The sequence below is a fragment of the Dermacentor andersoni genome, chromosome 9 (genome assembly GCF_023375885.2).
Source record: "Dermacentor andersoni chromosome 9, qqDerAnde1_hic_scaffold, whole genome shotgun sequence".
NCBI lineage: Eukaryota > Metazoa > Arthropoda > Arachnida > Ixodida > Ixodidae > Dermacentor > Dermacentor andersoni.
Window position 1 is genome coordinate 20,556,783 of NC_092822.1, and position 27,070 is coordinate 20,583,852.

General features: G+C 44.1%; 1 protein-coding gene across 3 annotated transcripts; it reads right to left on the reverse strand.

Annotated features, from left to right (window-relative positions):
* Nucleotides 1-376: 376 nt before the first annotated feature.
* On the reverse strand, nt 377-26,952 carry Eb1 (microtubule-associated protein RP/EB family member 1). 3 transcript variants are annotated; one of them, XM_050174944.2, is made up of 9 exons: nt 26,844-26,952; nt 21,143-21,310; nt 19,141-19,179; nt 16,929-17,035; nt 13,957-14,167; nt 11,549-11,670; nt 7,695-7,853; nt 6,363-6,404; nt 377-2,581 (listed from the first exon to the last, which is right to left on the reverse strand). In XM_050174944.2, the coding sequence occupies exons 2-9, from the start codon at nt 21,279-21,281 to the stop codon at nt 2,507-2,509; spliced, it is 894 nt and encodes a 297-aa protein (XP_050030901.1). In that variant the 5' UTR covers nt 21,282-21,310; nt 26,844-26,952; the 3' UTR covers nt 377-2,506. The 3 variants fall into 3 exon arrangements, with proteins under 3 accessions (XP_050030901.1, XP_054924582.1, XP_054924583.1); XM_055068607.2 differs by lacking the exon at nt 26,844-26,952 and adding an exon at nt 25,068-25,349; XM_055068608.1 differs by lacking the exon at nt 6,363-6,404.
* Between the last annotated feature and the right edge of the window lie 118 nt (nt 26,953-27,070).

Consider the following 27,070-nt stretch of genomic DNA (forward strand, 5'->3'; position numbering starts at 1 on the left):
CCAAACAATCGCTGCAGCTACTACACATCAGCGTAGTCAGATGGGTCATACCTAACCAATCGCTGCATATCGCGCAATTCTTTTATGCCACCTCACGACAACGCTGACTCAAAGTACGGCTTCAACGCCAACCTTTGCATTGGAGAGATCGAGTATATGCAAATTGTACCTGCAGAGAGATCTGCTATCCCTCATTTAAGTCACATGTGGAATTAAGCTTCCCTACCACACCATTTCGAAATGCCAAGATTTCTTGAAATGAATGGCACAAAAGTCCCTTTCAGCAATGCTAGCTGTTGGCTGCCGAGTGCATTCGTGTTGCCTACATATATTTCCTTTGAAGAGTATGGCGTTAGAACGAACATTTCACATACAATAAAGAATAGCACTGCAACTTTATTTTTCCACAGAGAAGGTTTGTAACATGGCAAATTTGTCACCAAGCAGAGTTGGCTATGCTGACAAGGTAAACAAGCTACGACAACACAAGAAACTAAGAACCAAATCAGGAGTAGGACTCGTTTTATTGACAACTGCACCATAAATTAATGCCAATGTAATTTTACACCGGCAAGGCTCACTTCGCATTGCATAACTTTGCCATTAGTGTAAAGACAGCAAAAAACGCATGTCAGTGTACAGCAGTGTCATCAGCTTCGTATTAGTCTAAAAATAGCCAAAGGTGGAAGAAACTGCTGTAAAACAACACAGAAAGAAGAGCCCTTCACTGCGTATAATCTTCTGAACATGTGCACAGTGATGAAACACCAACAGGCTTACAAGTCCGTATTTACAAGGTGCATCCGGGTTTAAACAGAAACCATAAAACTTTCGAACCAACCGCTATAGTAAGGGCAAGAGGCTGCTTCGCTAATACTGAACTCGTGCGCCATGTTTGGGCCATGTAAACCCCAGATGCCTCTACAAGGCCTTCCTTGGTGCGCGATTTGGCAATTTCAGGCTCTCAAAAATGCAATTGATCTTCCCCAAGGCGCATCTAACAATCAGCTGCCACACTAAACTATCAAGCACTTCTCACCGTCTATTTTCGACGTCACCACAGGGTTGAACACGCCCTAGCAAAGCAGCAGGACGATCTAGCAAAGCCGTGTGCCAAGGTCTTGTATGCACTATTGCATCATCTCTCTGGCCACATTGAAACGGGCATTGCCAACGATATTGTTCAGTATTAGCGCAGTTGCTCAGTAGTAGTCTTAGCGTTCAGTGGGAAACTACTGCATTCTTATAACAGTGAGGTCAAAAGGTAAGGAGAGACTGGATGACCTAAACTCTGGTTATCTGGGAACACCAACAGACACAGAGCCACCAAGAAGGAACGCCCACGACTTAACATACTCTCCATCCTCCACTTTGCATTTGAGTCTTTCAAAATAAAAATAAAGAGGGCGCCAAAAAACAAAGTGGCCACTCTCACCATTCAGACTGACCATGGCTATAAATATTGGATTAAACACAACTTGAAGACACCGTTAAAAGGGAGAAGAGTGCATATAAAGAAAATACACCTCCTCCAAACCTAACAACATTTACACGTTTTCAAATCATGTGGGCAGCACACATGAGATCATAAAGCAATCTCTATGAAGGGAAAAATAAGCAATGTCACAAGAAAGACCCCGAAAGAGCTCAAAAATTTCGTTAAAAAAGTGCCTACCCTTGGGAACAAAAAAAAAAAAAAATTGCGAAAGCCACAAGTCAATGTATTGCTTTGGCTAGCGGTACTTCAATGCCTCAGGTAAATCCTGCTTGGACAGTTAGTGTGGTCCTCCCCCCCCTCCCCCCATTCTGCAGCAACAGTAAGGGAAAAAAAAGTAGAACATCAAAGCATCGCTCGACAGGGGGTCAAAAACTGAAGTAGAGAGTAGTAGAACATGGAGTGTCTGGAACGGCCGCTCATTCAATGCATTCAAAGTGAACCCAAAAGACCGTAATGCCATTGGGGGCTCTGCGATCGGTAGCACCCAGGCGGTGTGGTGCAGAGGTAGAATGTTTACTTCCCACGCAAAAGACCGGGGTTTGAATCTCAGCAATTTGGTTATTCTTCCATGTTATGCACCGCTCTGTCTTGCATTACATAGCAACGAAAGCAAGTATTAAGCAGCAGTATAAATATAAACATCAATGCATGAAGTACTCAAAAAAGGAGAAAAACACTACCCCTTGCCAAGATACGAACCCCGGCCTTTTATGTGGGAAGCAGACTACCTCTGCACCACGCCGCGCGAGTGCTACCGATCGCAGCGCCCCCCAATTGCATTACGGCCGTTTGGCTTCCCTTTTGGAAGCGCGTTCCAGGCACTCTCCAATTCTAGGTCACTCTAACTGAAGGCACAGGGAGGAGAGGTGCTTTGGGAACGGAAACTGTTTCAACGAAACACACCAACAGTCTCTTCTGTAGCGTCTGATTGGTCGTCTTCTTTGTCAGACCAAAAGCCAAACAGTAAGCTGTCTTGCAGAAGGTCCCAAACCAAAGCAGATGAGAAGTTTAGTATTCTTCCTCTTCACCTCCGGCTACATTACCGCCATCTTCAACGTAGTCCTCGGGAACCGAGAAGCCCTCCTGCAAATATTAGCACAGAGAACCAATAAAAAAAATTCAAGCCTTGCCTAAAACGGAAATCTACTATAAAAAGAGCACACCAGCAAATGGAAGACATAGAAGAGACGGACAGAACAGAGGAGTGCTTCCGTTCGCTGGTGCACCGTTTTTCGCCAAATAGCCCATGCACACACAACTTCAAATGAAAGGTCGAGGCATCGTACACTACCACAGTACACTACCCCACTTATAACATTCAAGTGCCAAGAAAATCTCATTAGTATATAATCGGGTTGCACAAAAAAAGCAGAGGGGACGAACATCTTATTTAGACAAATACAGTCAAGTCCTCTATACCCCTTTTAAGGGGGGATGAGGGTCTTGAAAACTTTTTTTTCAAGACCCTGCGCCTGAAAGCTTTTTTAAATTCTTAATTGATTTCGAAGAAACTTGCAAGTTCACGTATTTCAATGTGCTAGTTTTAAATATACATCGTTTTCTTGCAGAGTAGATAACTTTCGAGAAATTTAACTCAGCTTTATTGCTGAATTTGCTTGGAGGTGAGCTATCTACTAAACTATACATCGCATAATAAATAACATGAAAATGATGTGGAACTAACAAAGAGTGCAAATAAGCAATTACGGTGTTCTAATCCAATTTTATATCAAATGAGGACATTGCAAGCTTCGGTGAGAGAAATCCATCTAACTGCTAAAAAAAAGTATTTTTTGTTATTTTCTAATAAATGCAACAACATTGTTTCGTTTATTTGCACTCTACACAGTTTTGCCTTTCTGGAAAAAAAATAACAGTGATAGCACAAGTAGAAGCAGAGATAATGCACCTCCAATATGGCATCATCGTCAAGATTGTGGTTTTGAGAAAACAAGAGAAAACATTTCACAACTGACATATGGAAAGAAAGTTTGAAAGAAAAAAAAAAACGGCACCAAAGGCCATCAGTAGGCACTAGGTATAATTCATGGCCATTTGGCCATTGCCGATCAACGACATAGCATGCACTGCGAGTACGTCCAGTTCAAAAGGATTACACGTTTTCGGGCCCTCCATTCCCCGTGCAACTTCACCGCAGATCTCTCAAACCAGTCAGTTTAGTAGAGAGACCATAATCCTGATCGCTCCACACCAGCTACGCAGTACCACCGCAAGTATTACACGACAAAACGCTGAGAAGATTGTTCACTGCTGCAAGTTCGACGACAGCGTGCGAAGTAGCGGGCTTCGCGACCGAGGCTGTTGCACTATCAGCGGTCGGATCTTCAATAAAACGCCGAACCTTTCACTCCGTTGCAGTCATAGATGCAATCTTGTCAAGCATAGCTTTCTCATGTGCTCTTATCGGCTTCCTCTTCAGTTACGACAGCAGTGTTCAATTCTTACATTAGTATAACTGGTGTGTGGATATGCGTGATTTGGCAAAGTAGCGAGGCATTGACATTCGGCGGCGGTGTGACTTCAGCGTCGAGCTGCCAGGTATCCAGTGCGAACTGCGACGACAGAATCGCTTTCTAAAGTTCATTGTGTCTTGTACGTTTGTGCCCATAACGATTCACGGAACAAAGCTTTGTCGAACCTCCAGCACATGGAGCGTCACAGTCGCGAGACTAAGACAAAATGGCGGCTGTTTTAGTCATTTGAGCGCTCGTGGTCCTTGTAGTCAATCATGACTCGACATCTTGGTCACATGCTCAAACTGGCCACGAATTTCTTTTTCTGATGTTTTTTTAGTTACCGCAGCGCCGGCAATGTTGCCGACCGATGAATAAAAAAAAAAGCCAGAAACATGAGCTTTTAAATGATACCAAACGGTCGCTGGCAGAGCGCATAGTTATAGAGTTATACACGACGAAAGTGGGGCGCTATTTGTACCCAATCTAAAGGGCAAAGCTTGCAGATTCGCATCTTTAGACCACGATAACGGAAGAACTATGCAGTATTTTGTAACGAAATTTCAGAGGTAGGCACAGAAACGCGTCAGGAACGCGGAAAATAAAAATTCAAATTCTGGGCCGATTTTCGACCCCAAAGACCCGGGTCCCCCCCTTAACGTTACATGCAACCACAAGCAACTGCTGCAACCTGAACATTTGTGCGTGCTCTACGGTAAAATAAAACCACTTACTGCAATGCCCCCATGCCATATTATTGGCATGCATGGTTACAATACTTCAGTGCAAGGACAAGGCACATAAGAGAGGAAGTGCACAACACAAGCGTTGATGTTTTGCACTCTCCTCCTCTTTTGTCCCTCGTCTCTGCGCTGAAGTATCCTAACCATGAATTCAACATTCCAACTAGCCCAATTAGCAGTCTTGATATTATTGGCAGTAACAACTAGATCAGGCCACCGTGCATCTGCAATGCAAAATCCAGGAAAGGTAGAAAAATGCAAGCCGCGCCCACCACGTGCTTTGCATTTTCACCCTACCCCACACAGTCAGCCTTCATCACCACGGACACACGAGTGGACTGCACAGATGTCAGATGGGTAGAAGAGAAACTGGAAAGAGGCACGCGAGGCTGGCGATGCAGCAAAGGCATGCTGTGCAGGGTGCATGGCACAAAGGCAGGTGTCACAGTTCACTATTGCCCCCCCCCCCTTTCAAGTACTTTGCATTCTTTTTCCTTTTGGCACACACGCCCTGTAGCCGAACTTATATGGTTATAACTGATAAAGCAGCATGGGAGCATTGCAAGTGGTTTATTTCGCCGTAGAATGTATGCAAAAGCTGACCATGTATCGGCTGCTCACCGCTATATCCCATGTATTGTTAAAACCGGCATCGTTATAAGTGGGTTTAAATTACTTCCTTGGATTACTGCCGCAGAAACTGCAATACACAACAACACACAACAACACACAATGTCCCGGCAGGTAATGATCAAGACATGCGAGGTGCACAAACTCATACATGTCAACAGGTTGCTTCAATGGCTCTGGAATATCATTCATGTTCTGTCAGGACACTAATTGTCCACTGCACAAGTTTTTGCATTGTGTACTGTTATACAGTTGACTTCTATTAATCAAACCTTGACAAGACTGAGCGAATTAGAATTATCTGGCAGGTCCAGTTAAAATAGGCAGAAAAACAACCAAAGCACAGCTCTGTTTTCCAATCCCATTATGGTTCCCGCTTTTTACACAGCGCAAGTTAGAATCATTGAAAAACCTGTTGAAGGAAGGCCATAAATAAAGGTTGTCGGCCGGAGACACATTCACTGTCCACTGGCGCCACACGACAGAGGCTGCAGCTATTTGGGTGAAGGGCCAATTTCAGAATAAGAAAAAATGCGAAACGCTGGCCCATAGGAATGTATGGCTGCTGTCTGAGACCTTTGGTTGGGATCAAACTACTTGAAAAAAATCGAATTAAAGTATACTGTGTTCAGTCATCCTGCTGTATATCGAGGCTATATTACACTGCTGACCCACAATGTTTAATTGTGCACAAGATGCACTGCACGCTTGGTGATAAACAATCTAACAACGTGTCACAAGTATTAGTCAGATTAGCACTACCAAGTTGCGCACTGGCACCATGCAAAAATAGATCCCACCTAACGATTACGTTTGTCAAATACAGCAGCATATATTAACCAAATGTTGCCTCTGATAAAAAGAAAAGCTAATCCTGGGGCAAATCAGGCATCAATGAAATTCTGCTGAGCAAGCAATCGCTAAATGGACTGGTGCCTTTGTACATGGTTCCTTGCGCTCGTTCTGCAAAGCGTAGATTTTGATTTCATGCAGTTCAGGTGCCTGCGCACAACTTACGCGCTGTGACTGGTTGTCACACTCGTTTTCCTGAAGGTCCTCCTGTCACAGGACCAAGAAAAGATTTTAGAATCCGGTCAAACAAGTACAGTCGCCTACCGATAATTTGGACTGAATGGGGGCTACTTGAAAGCTCAGGTAACTGGGTCTCCAAAATAGTTGATCAACCACGTTATTCCACAAATGGCCAAAAAAAATAAGGGGGGGTGCGCTATATTCTCTCACGATCACATGCGGGGATACCTTCACTTTCACGAGATTTCGTATGACTAGTTCCAGACGCAGCGGTGCCTACGAGCGATGGCTTCCATTGCAGATTTAGGTGCACCTTATTTTATTACTTTGAATCCATAATAAAAGATGGTACACATGTAGCCATCGCGCATGCAACGATGCATTGACAACAGTTGTAAAACAAGGTCACCTTTACTAGCATTATTCGCACTTCAAGCAGTCCCCATGTAGTCTGAATTATTTGTTGACGACTATGGTTTAAAGCAGACACGCACACTGAAAAAAAAAAAGTATCTGGGGTTTTACGTGCTAAAAACCACACAAGTCTCATAATGAGGCACACTGTAGTTGTGGACTCCTGGGTTAATTTTGACCACCAAAGCTGGTTTAGCGTGCACGAAATGCATGGTACACAAGTGTTGTTGCATTCCGTCCACATCAGAATGCGGCTGTCGCAGTTAGAATCGAGCCCGCGACCTGGAGGTCAGCAGTGCATCACAGCCACTGAGCTACTGCAGGGGGTGACATGAACAGTATTATAATATTTTTTTTTTGGGGGGGGGGGGGGGGGTCCACCGGCCCCCCACTAGCAGGTATAATTATGCTTCTCATGGGATAAGTGGTACAATGAAGATATTCAACTCAGCCATAAAAACACAAGCTGGCGGTGTTGCTAACACAATTGTGCCTTGTTGCACGTGAATGCAGTGGCAGACAGGCTGCAATGGCGTAATAAATTACGACCATGGCGACTCCCAGGATTCCAAGAACGAAGTTAACAAAACCCTACAAGTACCACACTTCCTCTAAATAGGAGCTCGGTAAGAGGTGCTCTTCTTACAATACCATGAAAACTGGACAGAACAGTTTGAGCTCCCATAGTCTCACTACATAGCAGCTTCTGTGGCTATTTTTACCTCACTGCCACTTCCCTCTAAAACCAATCCGAGACAAATCCTGGGCGGTTGCACTTCGCATTTCAGGGCAGCTATGCGCAATCAGAGCCAGTCCTACGGTTTTGGCACAACTATACCACCCCTGCCATAACGTTGCTCCACATTTTGTGACATTGCTTCCACAAAATGAAATGTTACTCACCTCAGTGGCGTAGAGAATCTCGAGAATCTGGTCGACAACTTGAGACTTTCCATGCTTCTGTTCACACTCCTGGCACAGGACTTCAATGTCACGGAGCTTGCCGTAGTAGAAGTCCCGCTCCTTTTCCAGGCCATCTACAGTCGTCTTCAACTCCGCAACCTAACAAATCGAGGAGAGATAACGAAAAAAAATTCGTACTGACTTCCACAATAGTGCAGGCCTAAGAAATGTAGGTGCTAGGGAGCGTTGTCAAAAGCTAGAACATTCCGTAACTATCCATTTCATTTTCCACCGTTTTCACTGTGTCATTGGCTCAGATGGCACCCAACTGCTATACAACTTGTACACTGGACTGCGATTTTGTAGCGGTGCCTTTTCCTGATGCTAATGCTTTTCAGCCCTTTCCGCGTTCGTTAGTGGCCGCGTTCGACACTCTGCCTCTTAACCACTAACAAATGCAAAAAGCTCAAAAGGCATTAGAATCGGGAAAAGGCATCACTACAAAATCGCAGCCCTGTAGGCAAGATCTGCAGTGCAGTAGGTGCCATGTCTTTGCTGGCAAGAGAACTGGCTCCTCCGAGAATAAGAAGGGTGCGTGGGCTTTGTCATCATTAGGCTGCATGTTTTGAATTGACATTTGACATGCTGCGTCACAGTGTAGTCCACTTATACATAGGGGTGTGCATATACTCAAATATTCAATTGTACATTGAATAGTGAACTTTGAAATATTTCGATTTTTTTAATATCGGTGCCTTACGTGCATGACCCGTGGCTGTGATCGGTGCCTTGATACGCGCATTGCTTGCACGGTGCATGATCTTAATTAGCACAAGCTTTGACCAGGTTGACTGGACCGATTGAAACAATTAACTTTACATGAACAGAGGGAACGACAAAAGCACCACATGCGGAAAGCACGGAAGCATGTGCAAAGATTAGCCCAGTTATTCGGGAGAAGGCATGCTGATTGCATCGAATACACGAGTTCAGTGTTCACATGCAGAGTCACGTAGTTCGGAGCCTTCCACTAACGTGCGAGCACAGATAAACTTTGCACATATGCTTGCGGTAGTTGCTGGCTGGTTGACCACAGACCAGAAAACAGCTTCTATGGTTGTCAATCTGTACCCATAAACGTGATCTCGCTAATGATTACCGATCAGCCACCCATAGAAATATTAGTGACAAGCTCTCCGTAACGGTTTGTGACCTGTTATCACATCTGCAGCAGCGAATTTTCTTTCAAGACCACACGTTTAGACAGGTATAATCAAAGCTGTGTCAGCGGGTGTCTGCGAACTTTAGTCGCCAACAAATTTTAGAACACAAAAATTTAGTACCCAGCAAAGTGCCCACAAAGATCACTATATTTTGCTGCTGTGTAGGACGTAACTCGAGAACTATAGCAGCCACACAAAAACTGATGTGATTAGAAATCTGAAAATCTAGAACTGGCTGAAGTTTCAAACCTCTAGTAAAACTAAAATTTTTTCGAGGAGCATGCACCCTTAACAGCACGTTTGTTTAACAAGTTTCTTTGGTATTACGTTTTTCTCACGGTCTCGTGGAAAATGTATTAGAGGGGTTCTACTGCACTAGAAATTAGTTCACTAGTGTCACACAACCGATGCTCAAAATAAGAATGAAATGTTACTTGAGTCGAAAATTTAGTATTTCCTTGGAGAGGGTTTGCTGAACTGTCCATAGCTGGAGAAGTCATTCCAGCTTGTCAAAAACACTATACCGTATTTACTTGCTTAATGATCGCACTCGCATAATGATCGCACCCCTAAATTTTCCCCTCAAAATTTGATTTTTTTTTCTTTCCCGTGTAATGATCGCACCCTGAACTTACCGCAGCGATATGTTATGTGCCAAGTCTAGCTAATGATCATCACACTTACCATCTGTTGAATGCTACGCGAAAGACTCAAAGACATACCAAGCTGTCTGCTTCGCACCAAACATTCTTAAACAGATGCCTTATTTCATTCCGTTCATCACATTCCGCACTTCCGTGACAAAAAAAAGTACAATAAACTTGTCTTGGCTTTATTCGTAGGCTTTATAATGGTTGTGGTCAACAAAAACAACAAAAAATGCGCCTTTCGATTCCTCTCATTTGCACTCGTGGGCACGCAACAAATCGCGAGCGGCAACGATAGTAGCCACGTTTACAATGATACGTTAGAAGCGCCCCCTATTCATACGCCGACGCTTGCAATGCTTGTAACACAGCTAAGATATTCGCCCACCCTTAGCGGAAACGTGCCATATTAGGATAGTAGTGAAGACAGATGCTGCACTTTTCACAGCATGCCCGCCATGTGTTTCTGCGTCACTGGCAGCTAAGCACGCCCATCTCTGTTTCTGTCCCCTCATAGTGGACATGGCTACGTTATTGCCACAATCTTGCCAATAGTAACAATATTATTCGTTACTGATACGGAAGAAACTGTTTCAGTGCACATAATGTACTTAAGAGAAGAAAAAAATCGCGTCTGGCGCATTCGGCTTGCTCCGCCGGCTGCCATTTTTGTTTTGGTGTCCCACATTGTTACAGCGGTAGCCACCTGTTTGTCGACCTGTTGTCATCCCACAGCGAATGCGGTATGAAAAAAAATTTCATTTTCACGGAAAATTTAACCTGCGTATGACCGCACCCCTGAATTTGCGTCCATTTTTTTTAAAAGTGCAATCATTATGAGAGTAAATACAGTACTATGTATGAGCTTTGTGGCACGTTCCCCCACACTTGAATAGGAATTTTGAGCTATCAAACTAAGTGTTGCAAAAATTATACTCTGGGCTTTGTGCGCTAAACAACAATGCTCAGGTACAAACACTTGTCTACGAAATTGTGCATGACAGTGCACAACTCTTCCTCAATACATTTAGCCAACACTTGGGAATTACATCAGTAGTAGTAATATTTAGCATGTCAATGTCAATTGACAACAAGCAGAACAATGGGAACAAACCCCATGCATTCTTATTCTCAGAGGAGCCAGCTGTCTTGCCAGTAATTAATTTGCACCGCACATCCTGCCCTACGCACAAGTAGGCAGCAAGAACACTCACAACTTGGGAATACCCATGAAAGCTTGAAAAGCAGAGTACACAAAACCATCCCAAGTGTCGCCTAGCGAGAAATGAGAAGGGGGTTAGCCAAGGGGCCCGGATTTTTATTAATCATATAAGAAGCCAACGAACACTGACACCAAAGACAACATAGGGGAAATTACACGTGCTTAATAAATGAAATAAAGAAAATTTAAAAGAAAAAAAGGAAAGGCATGTGATGCAATTGTAGGTGCTCTGCTCTGGTACATACAAGAAAGCACAGGGAAGAACTGCTCTTTGCATGCACTGCTCAAGGCAACAGGCCAGGAGAGAGCCTCTGCTGCAGGGATGGTCTTCACACAAGCACATCCCAACGCTTGAGTAGATTATATCTCTGCTTTTATTAAATCCTCCTTAAAAATTATATCGTGGACTCTGGACAGTGCTTTTACAGTTATTAAAACTACAGAATGGATGCTTGAGCTAGCTGCTTCAACATTATAAATGGTAAAGCAGTTGAAAATACAGGCAGAAAAGATACATGCAGGCACCAATTGAAGGCCTCCAAAAAGGGCCAGTACATCAGGTGGCACAAGCTTCCACCAGAGGCTAACACCAGAAAACACTTGGCAACAGATCATATAAGCCAGGCGCAAGATCACAGCAGCCAGCGCCTCTATCATGCACGACATCCATGTCCTTTACACTGCTTTACCAATCCTTTTTTAATGCGCATCTTCACACAAGGAACAGCTAAGTGCAGAGATGGAGGCTGCGCGCTTCCTTGCCTGGTTAGTGAGCTCCTCAAGCCTGTGAGAGTCGCCGGCTCCTGTGCTTCCAGTTATCCGCGTTGCTGCTCCGATGGGCTTGGACACCGGAGCGTTGCGCGCCATGGGCTTGGTCGCATGCACTGCACAGACCGAGGATGAGAAGCAACGTTCGGCACCCACAGCAAAAAAGGCAGTCGTGTGCAACACAAGTTTATTACAACCTTACTGCTTCAAAGTGGTTATAACACAGGGAAAGAGTAAAAACACCGCCTGACAAACCCCACGTACATCTCATTGCCCCACAACCTCAAGGTTGTGGGGACGCTGAACTCTCAGGAGTCCTCAAATGCTTTCACCGCATGGCTTACTGCATCTCCTGTAATCAGACTTTGCTGCGTGGCTTTGCACCAGCGGCAGTTGTCATTGCAGAATAGTACGAGATGGCACTAGTGTTGAGCTGCTAACTCCACCCAACAGCGAGGTTACTTGGGCGCAAAAGGGAGTAGCCACTGCCTCTTTGGTTTCAGATCGGCAGCGTGCGCGGTCATCTCACACGCTGGCCAGCACGCTTCGTGGGACTGTTTTGAGAAAGGCTTCGGAGCAGGCCCCCTGAGATGGATGAACACGTACTACTAACGCGTCGCTGTTCATGTACGCGCGTACGATTAGGCGATGGGTGTCCAGCCATGAGGCTGGACATTCGCTCTATAGCCTCACATGCATTCACATGTTCTATTGGCCGTAATTCAGATAGCAGGCATTAGTGTATGAAAGGTGCAATAAATGACCTTTTGATTGTTTGCTCTACTGTATTGTCCCTTTCTTCCAAGAGCACGTTTGAAACCCCACAAAGTAGCCTATTCAAGATAAACTGCAATATCAATGGGCTCTTCTAAATAGTGTAGTTATTCGAATCTAGGCTGAGTTTTTTTTCTTTCAAATAATCTTATACCAAACTATAATCTGCTTATATTCGAGAATTTTAAAAAACACACCAATTTTTGACTGAAATTGATAGATGTGGTGCATAGCTAGCACCATCTAGAAAAGACAATACCATAGCTGCTACTAGCCACGCCAGTGCCCAACTAAAGTACACAAGTAACGTCACCATGTTGACCTGTGTCGTATCAGCATGTGGTGTGGCATTATCATAATGGCACCAAACAGGCGATGCTGCGATAGCACCGCTTTCAAATGAAAAGTTGTGCTAGCCACAGAGGCATCGTCAAACATTCAAGCTGGGCGAACTTCGACATTGATGAGAAAAATTAAAATCGTTGCAATGGGCAACAGGAGATGCTTTTTGCGTGCACCACAATGAGGAGATTACAGCGATAGGATAAATTATGGGTTTTTTCGTGCCAAAACCACTTTCTGATTATGAGGCGCGTTGTAGTGGAGGAATCTGGGAATTTAGACCACCTGAGGTTCTTTAACATTACAGCGATAAGGTAACGATGAGGCTAGCAGTGATGATGACGGAGAATGAGCTTGGCATGTTTATATTCAATAAATGCCGTTTTCATTTTGTGAATGCTGTCCTCGCTTTTTTGTTCAGCCACCTACATTCGAGGTAGGATTGCTTTTTTCCTGGCTTCAGAATTTTTGGGGTCTGCTTAAAATCGGGGCCAGCCTCAACAGATGCAATTGTGCATGCTTGCATTGCATCCGGCTCAAATGTTGCTGTACCTAATTGCTTCTTAAAATTATAACAGCATGCAAGCATATTGTAATTTGAAGAAAGGACTTGAAGAGCTCATTAAACCTCCGTCAAGCTCCATGCCTAGAACTGCAAAATGCTCTCGGACCATGGGGGAATGCTCTCTTCCGAGAAGATAACAGGCGATGTGCCATCCACACTGTGGCCAACGTGTCGGGATTTGGTGCAGGGTCTGACAATTCTTTCAGACTTCTTTCAAAACGCAGAGGGGCTGTCCCAAATCATGTGCTCCGAAATCTGTTGCATTTGGCACTGTATAACAATGCTGGTTATGGTTGACGCAGCTATGCTAACAATAACGGCGCACTCACAACACTATGGACAAATGCTTTTTTTCTTTATAATGAAAGACTTCATTCTACTTTTAATGAGGAAAGGGGTGGCAGGCAAAAAAAAAGCGCTAGTGTTGTAGCTAAAGTATGCCCACGGCCCCCTGCGCATAAACTTGGCTCCTCAAGCTCCTCAAACAAAGTGCTCCTCAAACTCGGTAAATCGTAAAGCAAGTACACTAGATTTAGTTTTCCAGTATTTATTCACGAGAGCCAGCATTCAAAACTAAAGCTTGTTCATTACAATTTGTTTTGTTACAAAGAACTGCCCTTTGGCAGCAAATTTAATGTAACCAGACACTAAAGGCCGTAAAATGTGTTGATTTCACTGAGAACTCTTCACCGGAAAAATCCAGAAACAGTGGGTACTGTACCTGGTCGTGAAGCAGCAACCTTGTGGTTGTTCGCAATACGAGAGGTGGAGCCAGACGTGCCGCCGCTGCCAATGACGGATGTGTTGCCTCTCGCCTCCACAGGATCATACGGGCGGCCATCATAGTTGGCATCGAAGAACTTCTTGAACCACTGGACGAACTCAAAGTTGTCCTGAAAGCGTCCCTTGATCAATCTGTCAACAGGGATGTTCTGGAACAGAAAAACGGGAGAATACAAACGCTGCAGCCAGAACTGCACGAGTTGATAGTTCCTGCCACCAAAACGAACCCACTCTCTCAGCCTCAAATAATGTTTCAGGTGTACTAGAAAACACTTGCCCCGACACCCCACGTGCCCCAATTCATCTCGGATACGGCAAATCCTGACCGTTGCGCACTAAGCACATAGCTTTGAGCCAGGTTCTGCGCGGCATTTCAAAATTTGCCCGTTGAATATGCCGTCGAGCAACACTAGCTTTCTTCACCATCACATGTAGCCGCGCACAAACACCACATTCTTACGCTATCGCACCTCTCTTGCTGCGACTGGCGAAGCAAGGCACACTCTCAGATCGCAATCTCGGAGGCCACACCAAATGTAGATGATGCTTCCATGTGGAGTGATAAAAACAAGTGCCTTAACTTCTCTTACTACAGCATGCTGTGCTGCGCCAACACTGCTAGGCATGGCCTCAGAGATTCCGTGAAACCGGCACAAGCCGATCAAGCCAAGCCAGCGCACTCACGCGGCATAACCACAACAACCGGAGAGAGTGGTGGATCAGGTAATTTCACTTTCACAGGCCAAACATGTCCCCATACTCTTCGAAGTTTCTGGCACATACTCTTCGAAGTTTCTGGCACATACTCTTCGAAGTTTCTGGCACATACTCTTCGAAGTTTCTGGCACATACTCTTCGAAGTTTCTGGCACATACTCTTCGAAGTTTCTGGCACATACTCTTCGAAGTTTCTGGCACATACTCTTCGAAGTTTCTGGCACATACTCTTCGAAGTTTCTGGCACATACTCTTCGAAGTTTCTGGCACATACTCTTCGAAGTTTCTGGCACATACTCTTCAAAGTTTCTGGCACATACTCTTCAAAGTTTCTGGCACATACTCTTCAAAGTTTCTGGCACATACTCTTCAAAGTTTCTGGCACATACTCTTCAAAGTTTCTGGCACATACTCTTCAAAGTTTCTGGCACATACTCTTCAAAGTTTCTGGCACATACTCTTCAAAGTTTCTGGCACATACTCTTCAAAGTTTCTGGCACATACTCTTCAAAGTTTCTGGCACTGCCAAGCTCTGTCAGCTGTATACTGCGGACAACTTTGCGGAAGCGAAACTATCTACTGAAGTCATGAAGATTGCCACAGAATATCCCCTCAGCTGCGTAGTCGGCACACCGTGCTATATGCCGCATGCTGCTCATACACAACAGACTTCCCATAGCAGCGTGCTAGTTGTTCCTTTAGACCGCGTCACTGTTTCACCAGCTTCACAGTATGTACAAGCCTAGTGGAAAGTGGAAGCAAAAGACCATCACATTCAAGCATAATGTCGCATCGGATGCTATGAAGTCTCATGTTGCACATGCTGAAAAGCCTTCTCCTGTTTTATTCAATTCTCATCGCATATGCAGCCATGGAGCAGTAGTCTGCATGTTTACCACTGAGCACACCATTGGGCATTGGCCATGTATGCTGCAGTAAAGGGTGACTCCCCACGTCGTTATAGTGAAGTGCGAGAGTAGTTTGAAAACATGCAATTGGTGTGTTCACATAGAATTGGCACATATTGCTTACCGATTTTAAGCCAGCCAGCCAACACATAGCTCAAGGCACGCATACGCATCCAGAATGACAATTGAGATTGCTCTTGCAAAGTACAGTGGAACCCGTTACACGACTTTTTCGGGACCGCAAAAAAGCCTCGTAAGATCGTAACACAAATTATGCCTATAAAAATACTACTTATCTCGCGCAACGGATTTAAGAGAAACTTCAAGGTAAACTACTAACATACTCTGCAGGGCTTGGAAAACCAAATGACCAAAAAGTAAATGCCATAAGAATTAATGCTGCAGTACAGGTACCAACCATGCTTTATTCAAATGAACCTTTACGGTACTCCACTGCCCACTGCCGCGACGCCACCGAGAATCCTAAACGCGACGCCACCGAGAAGAGAGGGAGAAAGTGATTGTGGAGAAGAAAACGTGGAGAGACTGAGAGAGGAAAGAGACCCACGACACCTTTCTTTCGTCGCCGTTCCGTCCCGCGCTTCGCGAGGGTCGTCGTATAACGTGGGTCAGACGTAAAATTTTGTCGGATAACCAGGGTTTGTAATGCATTGCTTCTATGGGGACTTCGCCGAGACAGCGCTAATCAGTCGTAAAACCTGGGTCGTCGCAAAACCGGAGGACGTATAACCGGGGTTCCACTTTATATGGCATTTTCGCTACCAGAATTCAAGCTTTCTGGTGACAAAAAGAAAGGTACTTGCTTAGCTGTAACCACCAGTCTCTCAGGCATGCATTAATGGTTTTGTTATAGCAGAATACTCATTGAAGTAAAATATTTAATTCGTTACATATGACTTGTTATATCCATGACTATTTATTGGTGTTCGACTGTAGTACATAATGTCACCTTCCAACTTTTTTAACTTGCAGTGTTGTGCATGAATGTAAACGACAATGAAACATGTAAACCACCCCCATACATGTAGTCAATTCATTGTCGAACCAGACAGAACATTGCCTTGCCCTGCCTCCTACTTGCAAAAAGATAAGGTGAAATAGGTTTCGCTTTCTCATACAACACGGAAACTACCTATCTTCCCTGCAACTTGCAATGTGTGTGCAACCACTGGCTGAAAAAATTGTTTTAGCGATCATTAGAAGTGAACATGCACAATCCGTTAAGACCAAGCAGAGACAACTGAATTGCTTAGTGGTTGACATACCTTGTCCACGCCCACTTTTTTGAACGAAGCCTGAAGCAGCTTGAAGTTCTGGATGTACTCGTGTTCAAGATTTGTCTTGAACTTTACTTTTTTCAAACTCACGCAACCTGAATGCATTAGAAAAAAAAAAAAATGAAAAGAATCAATGTGTTGAGTGAGAGTCACGGCTCTAACTTACAAAAAAAAAAAAGCAGCAAGCAACACTAAATCTTGGGAAATTCGGTTCAGCCCCCAAGGTACCAACTGGACTGGAGAGAACTTAGTCTAGCTCAAGGGGAGTTGTGTCTTGGACCAAAAATAAACATCTACAAAGTTATGGTGCTCAAGTTTGTAGGTACAGTAAACATTGATTAATTTGACCTTGACGGCACCAATGACATTGATCCGATTCTCTGGCGGGCTGTACTAAACAAGATGCAAAAAAAAAAGCCAAAATAAACAGCCGATTTATTTGGCAGCATTTCCCCTTTTCTAACAAACCCCTGAATCAAATGCGCGGCCACTTTCTATGCAACCAAAGCAGAAAACTAACGCAAAAATGACATTAACACTATTAAAAAAAATTTCACATATACCCGATTTTATAGCAAGCAAAATGGGTAAGGGTTTATTTGTTGCACAATGGGCAGTCAGTTTCCTTATGTCAGCTTCACAGCAATACATTATGCAGTAAAGCATATGAATGCCACAAAGCTGGTTTTGGTATTGTGTCTGATTGCACCGCACAGGCAATTTTTAGCCCAATCCTCTTTAAAAAAGTGCATGTTAAAATTGGCTAAATACCATACTCAGACATTGTGAGCTAGTTAATGCTTGAAAATATTCCAAGGGCAGGCCAAAAACTGTGCTTCTGACGGGAGATGATGTGTTCCAACACATTTACTGTCCTCCAAGCTCTGCCAAGACTGCCACTAAATGAGTTTCTATTCGAGCCCCCTTGGAGGTTAGCCGCGTGCATGCTGACTGGTCAAGTTTTGAATTATCCGGCGGAGTCCAATTTTACAGTTGAGGCAGAGTTCCAGAAAGACTTTTCCAGATGCTATCTTCAAAATCTTGCAACTTTTGTTCTAGTGTAAAACGAGCAATAAGGCTGCTCTTACACCACCCATGCCACAAAGGCACAGAAAAATACAAACTTGCTAATGCCTTAAATTTTAATGCCATTTGAGTGATGCCACACAGACAAACAAACCTGATGTACACGCTGCTGGGCTAGTCATATTGCTGAGTATTGTATTGAGTATTGCTGGGTTCATATTGCTGAGGGGAGCGCTCCCCTTGTTCCCTCCCGTCCTTCCTTGTTTGCGTCAAGCAACCATATTTATGGTCTACTCAGCCATGCAAGCCTGGTGTCATTTGCTTTAATGTCATTCGTTACCTGATGCGTTAGCCAGAACTCGTTTGAGTGAGAAATGCGTACTATCATCGCCATAGTTTGTACAGTGCAGTACTTAAGACAGCCTCTCGTGGTGCAAAAAAAAAAGAAAAAAATCATTTATACATGGTTTCCAACCACACGCTTTCATCAGGATTTGTGCTCGGCAAACTTCCTCAGGTCAGCCTTGCAACGAATTCAACATTGACATGCATTTAACATTCAACGGTCGAAGTTTCTATGGTCGGTAGCAAAGTAATAAAAGGCATTAACAGACTCAAGCTAACGGCCCACTGTATGCATATTTTTACATTTGCATCAGAATTTAAGGCATTAATGAGTGTCATTTTCTTTTTGCTTATGGAACACAGGTATTATTCAATTTCTTCCCTAATACAAAAGCCATCAATACCCTGTATAGCAATATCTGATGAACTGATCTTTAGCAACTTCTTCCAGAATGTCAACTTGATAAAACAAATGAGAAACAAAACTGGATCACACTTGAAACAAGCATATAAAATTACACATGTCCACAAGTTTTCCGCACCACAACTTGAAGAACGAAGTTCTTGTTCATGTAAGAGCCTTTAAAACTCACAAAACCAAAAGGCAATGAATTGAATGCTCAAACTTTACAACAGCCAATTTTGACTGCAATAGAAGCTAATGATGCTTTAGTTCAAGATGCTATAGACAAACAGACACTTATAGAGCTTGCAAGCTTCAATGCATTCTGTGATTAATACTGAGAAACATGATCTCAGACATTAGGTTCATTGATTTGATTTGATTTGGGGGGGGGGGGGGGGGGCATGGTATGAGCAATTCACTCACCAGGGAAGAGCATGTCCATGAACTGGCAATAGGCAGCTCCTGTAAAAAAAAAAAATAAAGCAAAGTTCCATTTCTGATAATGCATTCCAGTGCATTATCACCCTTCGAGTTCAGCTTTCCCGTTTACTGTTCACTGGAACTAGATCTAAGTTTGGGGTGGGGTTCTGGTGTTTCATGGATGATTTACTGCTCTTTGACTGTTCAGGTAGCTTATCAGTGGCACAATTGTTTCTGCTCTAATCTTTTCTACCATGGGTGCACACTTCCTGTTTATAGAGTCACTGAAACATGTGCAAGTACAATGAAATGAAACAATTAAATTGTCTGCTTTGAATAAAACAATGACAAGTCAGAACATCATGCTTTTTTAGCATGCATTTCCACATGTGCATAGGCAAGATAAATCTAAGTGACTGCTTTTTGAACTCCTAGCAAAAGCAACATATTTGTTAGCAAAACTAAAGAGATCCTCTTATGTAGAGTCAGAACGTCCAAACTTAATTTCACAATGTTTGCTACCACTAGGTGAAATTTTGGGCTCGTTACGAACTAAAATGAACATGCCATAACATCAGTACATTTTTGGACTGCACGAATTCGGGATTGGCAGGCTTAATATCCAAAATCTTATGGCAGCCCATGAAACAGTCTCACACCTGCACAACCTGTGAACTTTTAATTTTTAAAAGTACTTGAAGACATGCCAAAGGGAGAGGTGAGAGCACAAACCTTTTATGGAATACACACACTTTACAAATATGTTTAGATACAGCCCACAAGGATCGGCAAGCTAGGTACAGCAGAGACTTAGAAAGCAATGCAGCATTTTAAGACAGAGTTTAAGCTACCGTGCTTTTGCCAATTTAGCCTGTTTCAGGAAGCTGCTCGAATAAACTTGCTCAAACCCAGCGCCACTCTGTTTAGTGCCTCGTATTGCTACAAATGGGCAGTGCAGGTAACGTAGCAATTTCTTGCGTGCATGTCTTTCTCACCCCGTACTTTTAAAACTTGTACAAGATTTTTGCAAACAAACAATGTTTCATGAAACTTGATGCAGCATTATCAATATTGAACAAGCCCTAATTGGCAAGTTCTACGACAAATTCGGGAAAGTTTACAGATATGTAGTCCCTAACAGAGAGATTGCAACTAATTTCTGCACCTGAACAGGCATAGCTATGCGAGATTCTTAGTGTGTAACTTAACAGATGTGCAGTACACCGTTTTCCAATTTAGAGATGGTGACTGCCATGTTTTTTTCAGATGTGTAGAAATGAGATGTTTTCACGAGGGCAAATCAAAGTCTTCGCCCCCTATTTCTTGCTGGCCAAAAATAAGGTACATACAGGTAATTACAAATATACACACTATTCTACATACCTTACACTATTTTTTCATAGTCCCCACACCGGTTCAGACCCCCCCCCCCCCCCATCTGCCCCATCGCAGCACTAAATTTGACATGCCCCTCTGGCAGAATTTGTCCGGCTGACTATGGAACCATCGTCGGGTTGCTGTCTTGGCTTCACGGCCTTTTACAAACTTGCAACGCTACCACCTCACACTTCTCAAAGCGAGACACCTTTCCCCATATGTGGGCTGCATTTCCCTGTGGCTTTCGATGGGCATTTGTCCCTTGCTCCATAGAATATGAAGTGCACTTCGCTGCTCGTATGCCATGGATGTGTGAAGCACAACCGCCATCTTGAACAACTGACAGCCGTGCCATGCTACGGAGCTACCGGCTGATAAGGCCTGGCCATTGCGAAAAAAGGTCCACCGCTGGGAATGGACATGTTGACTTCGCTTTTACAGCCGTAATTTGGCTAAAAATATAGCGCCAAACACTGATTCACCCACGTGTTTAGACAAGCTCACAGCATGTCAAGATAAGGCTTTTTCTCGCTTAAGTGTTCAGTTTCGATTAAGGCTTCAGTATGTAGCAAAACCGCAACAGACAAGAGGTTGAAAGTTCAACATGCACATGCCCCCCTTCGCTCACCTGAACAGAGCTCCTCAATTTTGGTGTAGTTTGTGCGGAGGCAGTCGTTCACCCAGTTCAGCATGTCATGGCGACTCAGGTTTTCTGTGGTGGCATTTGTGGCATGCACATTGACACACAGCGGGCCCTGCTCTCCCATGGCGACGCCTTAGGCTTGCCCTGGAAAATCTGCAGGTCGGCGAGCACAGCCAATTGTGACATCTCCAGGGGGGTCTTTATTCTCAACCACCCACACCCCTCCCACAATATCTGGTGGCACTTGGTGACCTAAAGCTGTACTATGGTTATCTCAACTCAATTTCAATTCAATTCTGTTTATTTTTCATGGATAATAATTTGTACAAGAACTGTTGGGCCAGTAGCGAAAGGCTAGTGTAGGCCCATAGTCATATGTAGCAGCAGCTACGAAGTCAAGTGCATATCTAGTTATTAGTGATACAACCTAATACAGTTACGCAGATACATACAATTAAAACCATTAAAAAAGAAAACAGTGCATATCAATCACTAGTAATAAAACAACTGTTAGGAGAATACATACAGACAAAAAAACAAAAAAAAGAAATAGCATGTTATACGCAGAAGTAACATATTTGCAATTGTGAAAAGGCTTTACATTACTCTCTGCTATCCGGGGCTCATTGCAATGGACTAGTACAAAAGCTTTTACATTCCTGCTCAAGATGCAGGTGCCATGACGAACATCAAGCATGCAACTTCATTCGCCACCAAGTCATTATGACAGCTCTTAGCGAAGATGGGTATGGATTATATCATCTGACCACATTTTAAGATGTACTACTGCATTTGAGAAACAAATACCATAGCGCAGTGCTGTAAATGAAGCTCGACTCATTCTGCTTTTTAATGTACACCACAATTTAAGCACACAAACACTTCACGATTTTTTTTTCTCTCTCGCCCTTAGATAACAAACCAAGGTTAAAACAAAGGCTGTAGACACAGAGTTATCGAAGTACAAAATGCTTGTACTACTAAAATGCAAACGACATCTTTGGGAGATTACATGAGTCCTGAAATGGACAGACCGATTCATAAATAAACTCCATAACTAGCTGCATGGATGCTTGTCGTTTGCACCACAACTTGGCTACGTGATGTCCTTCAGCATTTCAAGCAACCTTGTCCCTTTAATTCTAGTGTACCTGTGTGCCGTCCGATGCATAAAAACAGGATCTGCACACTGAGCACTGTTGCACAAAAAAATATATATAGAATGGGATTTATTTCATCGGAGAAAAATGAATGTGGAAGTTGATATGACCATCTTTTGGGAGAGATACTCGACGTAAAAACAAACTGATCTCGCCCACTGTTCCTTCATTTCAATCCTGTAGAGGCAGGTAAATCAGCGCGAGCAATAAGACAACATCAACTGTTCAAGGCAGCTTACGAGCCAATGTACATAAATGTCATGAAACATGTACCGCTTGTTTATGAAAACTGAAACTGGTCTGTAGAAACAAGTATTAGTTTATTATATTTAGGGCCCTTCGAGACTCATCAGTATAATTTTTTAGGATTCGGAGTTAAGGCACCCCCACAAAAAAAAAAAGTCAAATTTGACTTCTGTACTCTTTCAGTGCCTTTGCTAAACTGAACCCAACAGCAGGACACTGTCAAAGTGCCAAGCATTCCCTTAGATGGGACACAAACTGCCAGTACAATGACCACACACACAGAGCGAGCAGCACATGCCGTCAGTCACGAAATGCAAGCAAGCACACACAAGACACTCTTTACTCTTTGTCTTTGGTCTCTCGACGAACATGCACAGGCCCAAGCAAAACCGCAGACAAGCCGACGCCACATCCCACATGACACCGTGTCCCCTCCCGACGACCCGGAAAGAGGCCCTCCCTCCTCGGCCACAGCGATGGCACCCACTCTGTCGACACCCACACAATCTAGCTCTGAAAGTAGTGCACCCTCCTCGCTCCCGCCATGCATTCAGGCCCTTTTGACGCCGCTGACTAATCTGCAAGGCCACATCCCTCAAGACAGTGGTGCCAGGCTCATTGAAAAGGACAGCATGTCTGAGGCAGAGATAAAACATGCTGCACCTACACAACATAACTTTGTAGCATTAAAAGGACACTTAAGAGAATAATAGGCTGTATTAGTAAGTTGCCCTTTCACAATACCAAAGCCACTTTTACCATAACAGAGGCTTGGCAAGTGGGAAAAGAAAGAGATGCGAATGGCCTCAAAGTTTTCGCACCAGCTTGTGTCTAGCAAATCTTTTTAAGTACAAATGAACTACATCGTATTCTAAAAAGCCATAAACTGAAATTAGCAAGTTGTAAGAATTTGAGAAGCAATAAATTACGAGCAAATACTTTTACATCTGCAACGTCAAGACTCGTGCACGAAGGTTCTAGCACGAAATTTCAACATTTTAAAGCTTTGCCTTCATTTTCCATCCTAGTAGCAAGCCTTTTACAACAAAATTAATAGAAATTTAGTTTAAGAAATACTTCATCTGTCTAATGCAGCAATTCTCTTCATTATCTTTAACTAGAACCACACAGTAAACAGCATTAAATGGTTTTTCTATATTTCTTGCTTTGTTTCACAAACATGTCACTTTATGCTTGAATGAGCAGTTTCTGGATTGCTATAGTCTGTGAGAACGTAAGACTGCAGTTGCAATTACATCACTGTCCAACTCGAAAGAATTCGTATAGATGCACCAGCCAATTATATTCAGACGTTTACGTGACGTCACCGCAGAGACAAGCACCTTTCAATATCAGCATCTCTCTTTAACTATGTTTAGGGCACAGAGGCACGGAGGGAAGGTGTAGTGTGGTTTTGTGGGCAGAGCTAGCACTGAATTCTTATGTTATCGTCAAATATAGTACAGTCATGATTACCTTGATATGAAGTTGCATCAAACATGCAAATACCTTCGTTGCATCGGAAATTCACAACATATACGTTTAACATATGTTACATGCTACCATCAGTGGTAAATGTTTTATATTTACCTACTTATATGCAATAATTTGTGATACCTGAGTTAGCTATATTCAGGAAGGACTATTGCATCTTACAAGCTTTCTTTTCCTTTACCGATAATCTTTATCTTATGTTAGCTGCTACTCTGTGCTTTACTTCAACTCCTACCCATTTATTTTTTGTTAAGAGGTTAACAGTTTCTTACTTTGGGATGCCTCATTGAGTAGTCATACTGTGCATGTCATTTATGTATTGTACTTATTTTGAAATAGCTTTTAGTCGTCCTGCCATATGCCCATTAAGGCTGATAAAGAAATAAACATTCAACTGCTGTCAATATGAAGCATCGCACACCATTTGATAAGTATAAAAGACAATGAACTACGGAAGAATATCAAAAGTAATTCCTGACACATGTCAATCGGGAACTTGGACCTACAAAGATGCTTGAGTCGAGCTTCAAGTGGGACAAGCGTTCTCCAGCAGCAGCAACAAGCAACCTGACACACAATGTCACAGCACGATAACAGCATGCAGGTCCCAATGCACAATGATAAAACTGATGACAACAAGTCAAAGTTCGCCATTATGCCAGTGACATGCTGCTCCTAGCTGCTTTAACTACTGGTATGTGCGACACGAGTAGAAAAAAAAAGTACAAACACCATATGCTGAATCATGATGTACTAAAGGCACAATAGACCGAACTGCAGTAATAAGAGGCTAAATATGTGGGGCCTTATCACCTACTTGCAGTGACACTTATCCTGATACCAAGTGCTATCACAATTCAATATGATGCCATGTGTCAACTCACTGATTCTCTGCACAAGTACTACACAAAGCAAAGCTAGCCGAGATACAACCAGTCACCTGCAAGTTGCAAAATTATGCCAGTTATTTCAGAAAATGCCATTAAGCCAACCACGCTTCTGCAACTTACTATTGCCAGCACCTGCCTTTTGTCACCATCTCAGTTCTTCAATACACGCCCAAGACAGCCTGGTGTATTCTTTTTTTCATTCCCGCTTAATTGCCACCAGCCGGTTATGCTTCGAGCAAGTACGCGATCTGCTGTGAGAACGTCACGACGTCATTGCCATGAGCATCCTGAAAAAATCACCGGGACTGCTCCGACTGCAAGAACACCTGGCTTTTCAAGGAGGCCGTTTCGCGCACCTCGACCTGACACTTCCAACAAGGACAGCACTTCGATCCGCCTCGTTCCAGTCATGCGGACGCCGACGCGTTACGACAGTTCGGCATCGACATTCAAGAGGCGTCGGCCGCTTAAATCAACGCGCAAAGGAATTAACGTCGCTTCACTGAGCGATGCGCCATTCCGTAGAGTGAGCCGACTTGTTTCACAACTGGAGCGAGCTACGGATTAAACCGACAGGTGCGACTTTAGGGCGACAGACGACAGAGGAGGCGCCTTCTTCCGCTGTAACGAGAGAATGCAAAGATCTGAAACGCGGCGGAAAGAAACAAAATACGCACGGCTGTACGCATGCAACTGCGAAAGAAAAAAAAATCGAGACCGCTAGCCAACGCAACTTCTCGTGGGCACGCGGCCAAGCAGACGGCGCGCGCGCTGACGCGTACGAGGATATGCAAATGATCGCACAACGGGACTCGAACCGCCTTATATAGCGATCGGGTACACATTAAACTATAGAACGACGCCATTTCAGCTGCGCCGGTTGGATAATTGCGAGCTTGGAGAGTGCCGTTGACGCCACAATTAACGCGAGATATTTATAAGCAGGCGGCCTAAACGGTCGTGAGAGAATATATCACCCCGTCATGACGTCACGAAAAAGCACCGGTTTAAACGACCGAGGAAACGAGGCACGATAGAGTAACGAGGACGAGCACCCTGCAGCGTAATTAAACGCAGTGCGGACGACGGTAAACTCAAGCGTCGAAAGATTAGTTTCTCACAGGTAGCACTTCGCGAACAGAGATGACCGGGATTCAACGGTCTGTTGGCCCAGCACTGAGACACCACACAGAAGCAGGAACGCGGAGACTTCAACAACAGCAGAATCCCGACTGTCCCACGCTTCCCCGGCTCACTGCGGAAAACGAACGAAACAAGAAACTGCCAAATGACCGCCAACTTTTGTTTCTGACAGTGGTACGGACAGGTCGTACCGGAAGTCAACGACGCAAGGGCAGGTAGGCCGCAGACGGTGGACCGGTGCGAGCGACGTTTGAGGTGTCAGCACTTCAAACGCGCGCCCGTTTCCGCACGACGAAAATGTAAGGGTGCCGTGCAAAGCTCGCGCTAGCCTCTACGAACGTGTGCGCCGTCCTCGGAAAGACAAAACTTTGGGCTGCCCGCCTCCAGGCATGGAGGGGGGTATCTAACGTCGCAGGTCAATCGACTTGACAGGCGTGCAATCCTTGCACCTGCTCAACTTGCCAACACACTGCGTGACAGAGCGAAACTATACGTTTAAACAACTTGGCTTCGTGCTCCCGTGAGCACACTATACGTCAAAAACGACAGCGTTGCCCGTTCACGGCGCTTTTTTAAAAAGAGAGACCGAGCTATGACAGCTCCGGGGGTACCAGTGTCCCACTACCTAAGCCTACACGCCGGTCTGTGAATGGATACCGCTACGGCAATCATCCTGAGGGCGTCAAGCTGTCATGCACAACGCATGCTAGGGATTGCGTAAGGCCTTTCGTTAATAAATAACGGAAAACTCACCAATTGACGCGACGGAACAACAAGCTAGGCAGACCAACCGCGCAATGCAAACGACTCCACACCCGCCGCTAGCACTTGCGCAGACCGCTTGCGCGATGGAGGGGGTGCAAGAGTCCCGTACTGTATATAAGGCACTCTTTATTCTAATTAGCTTTCAATCTTACAAACCTATTAATATTACCATTAAATTATGTGGCTTAGGACATTAAACGAAAATGCCCGTTTAT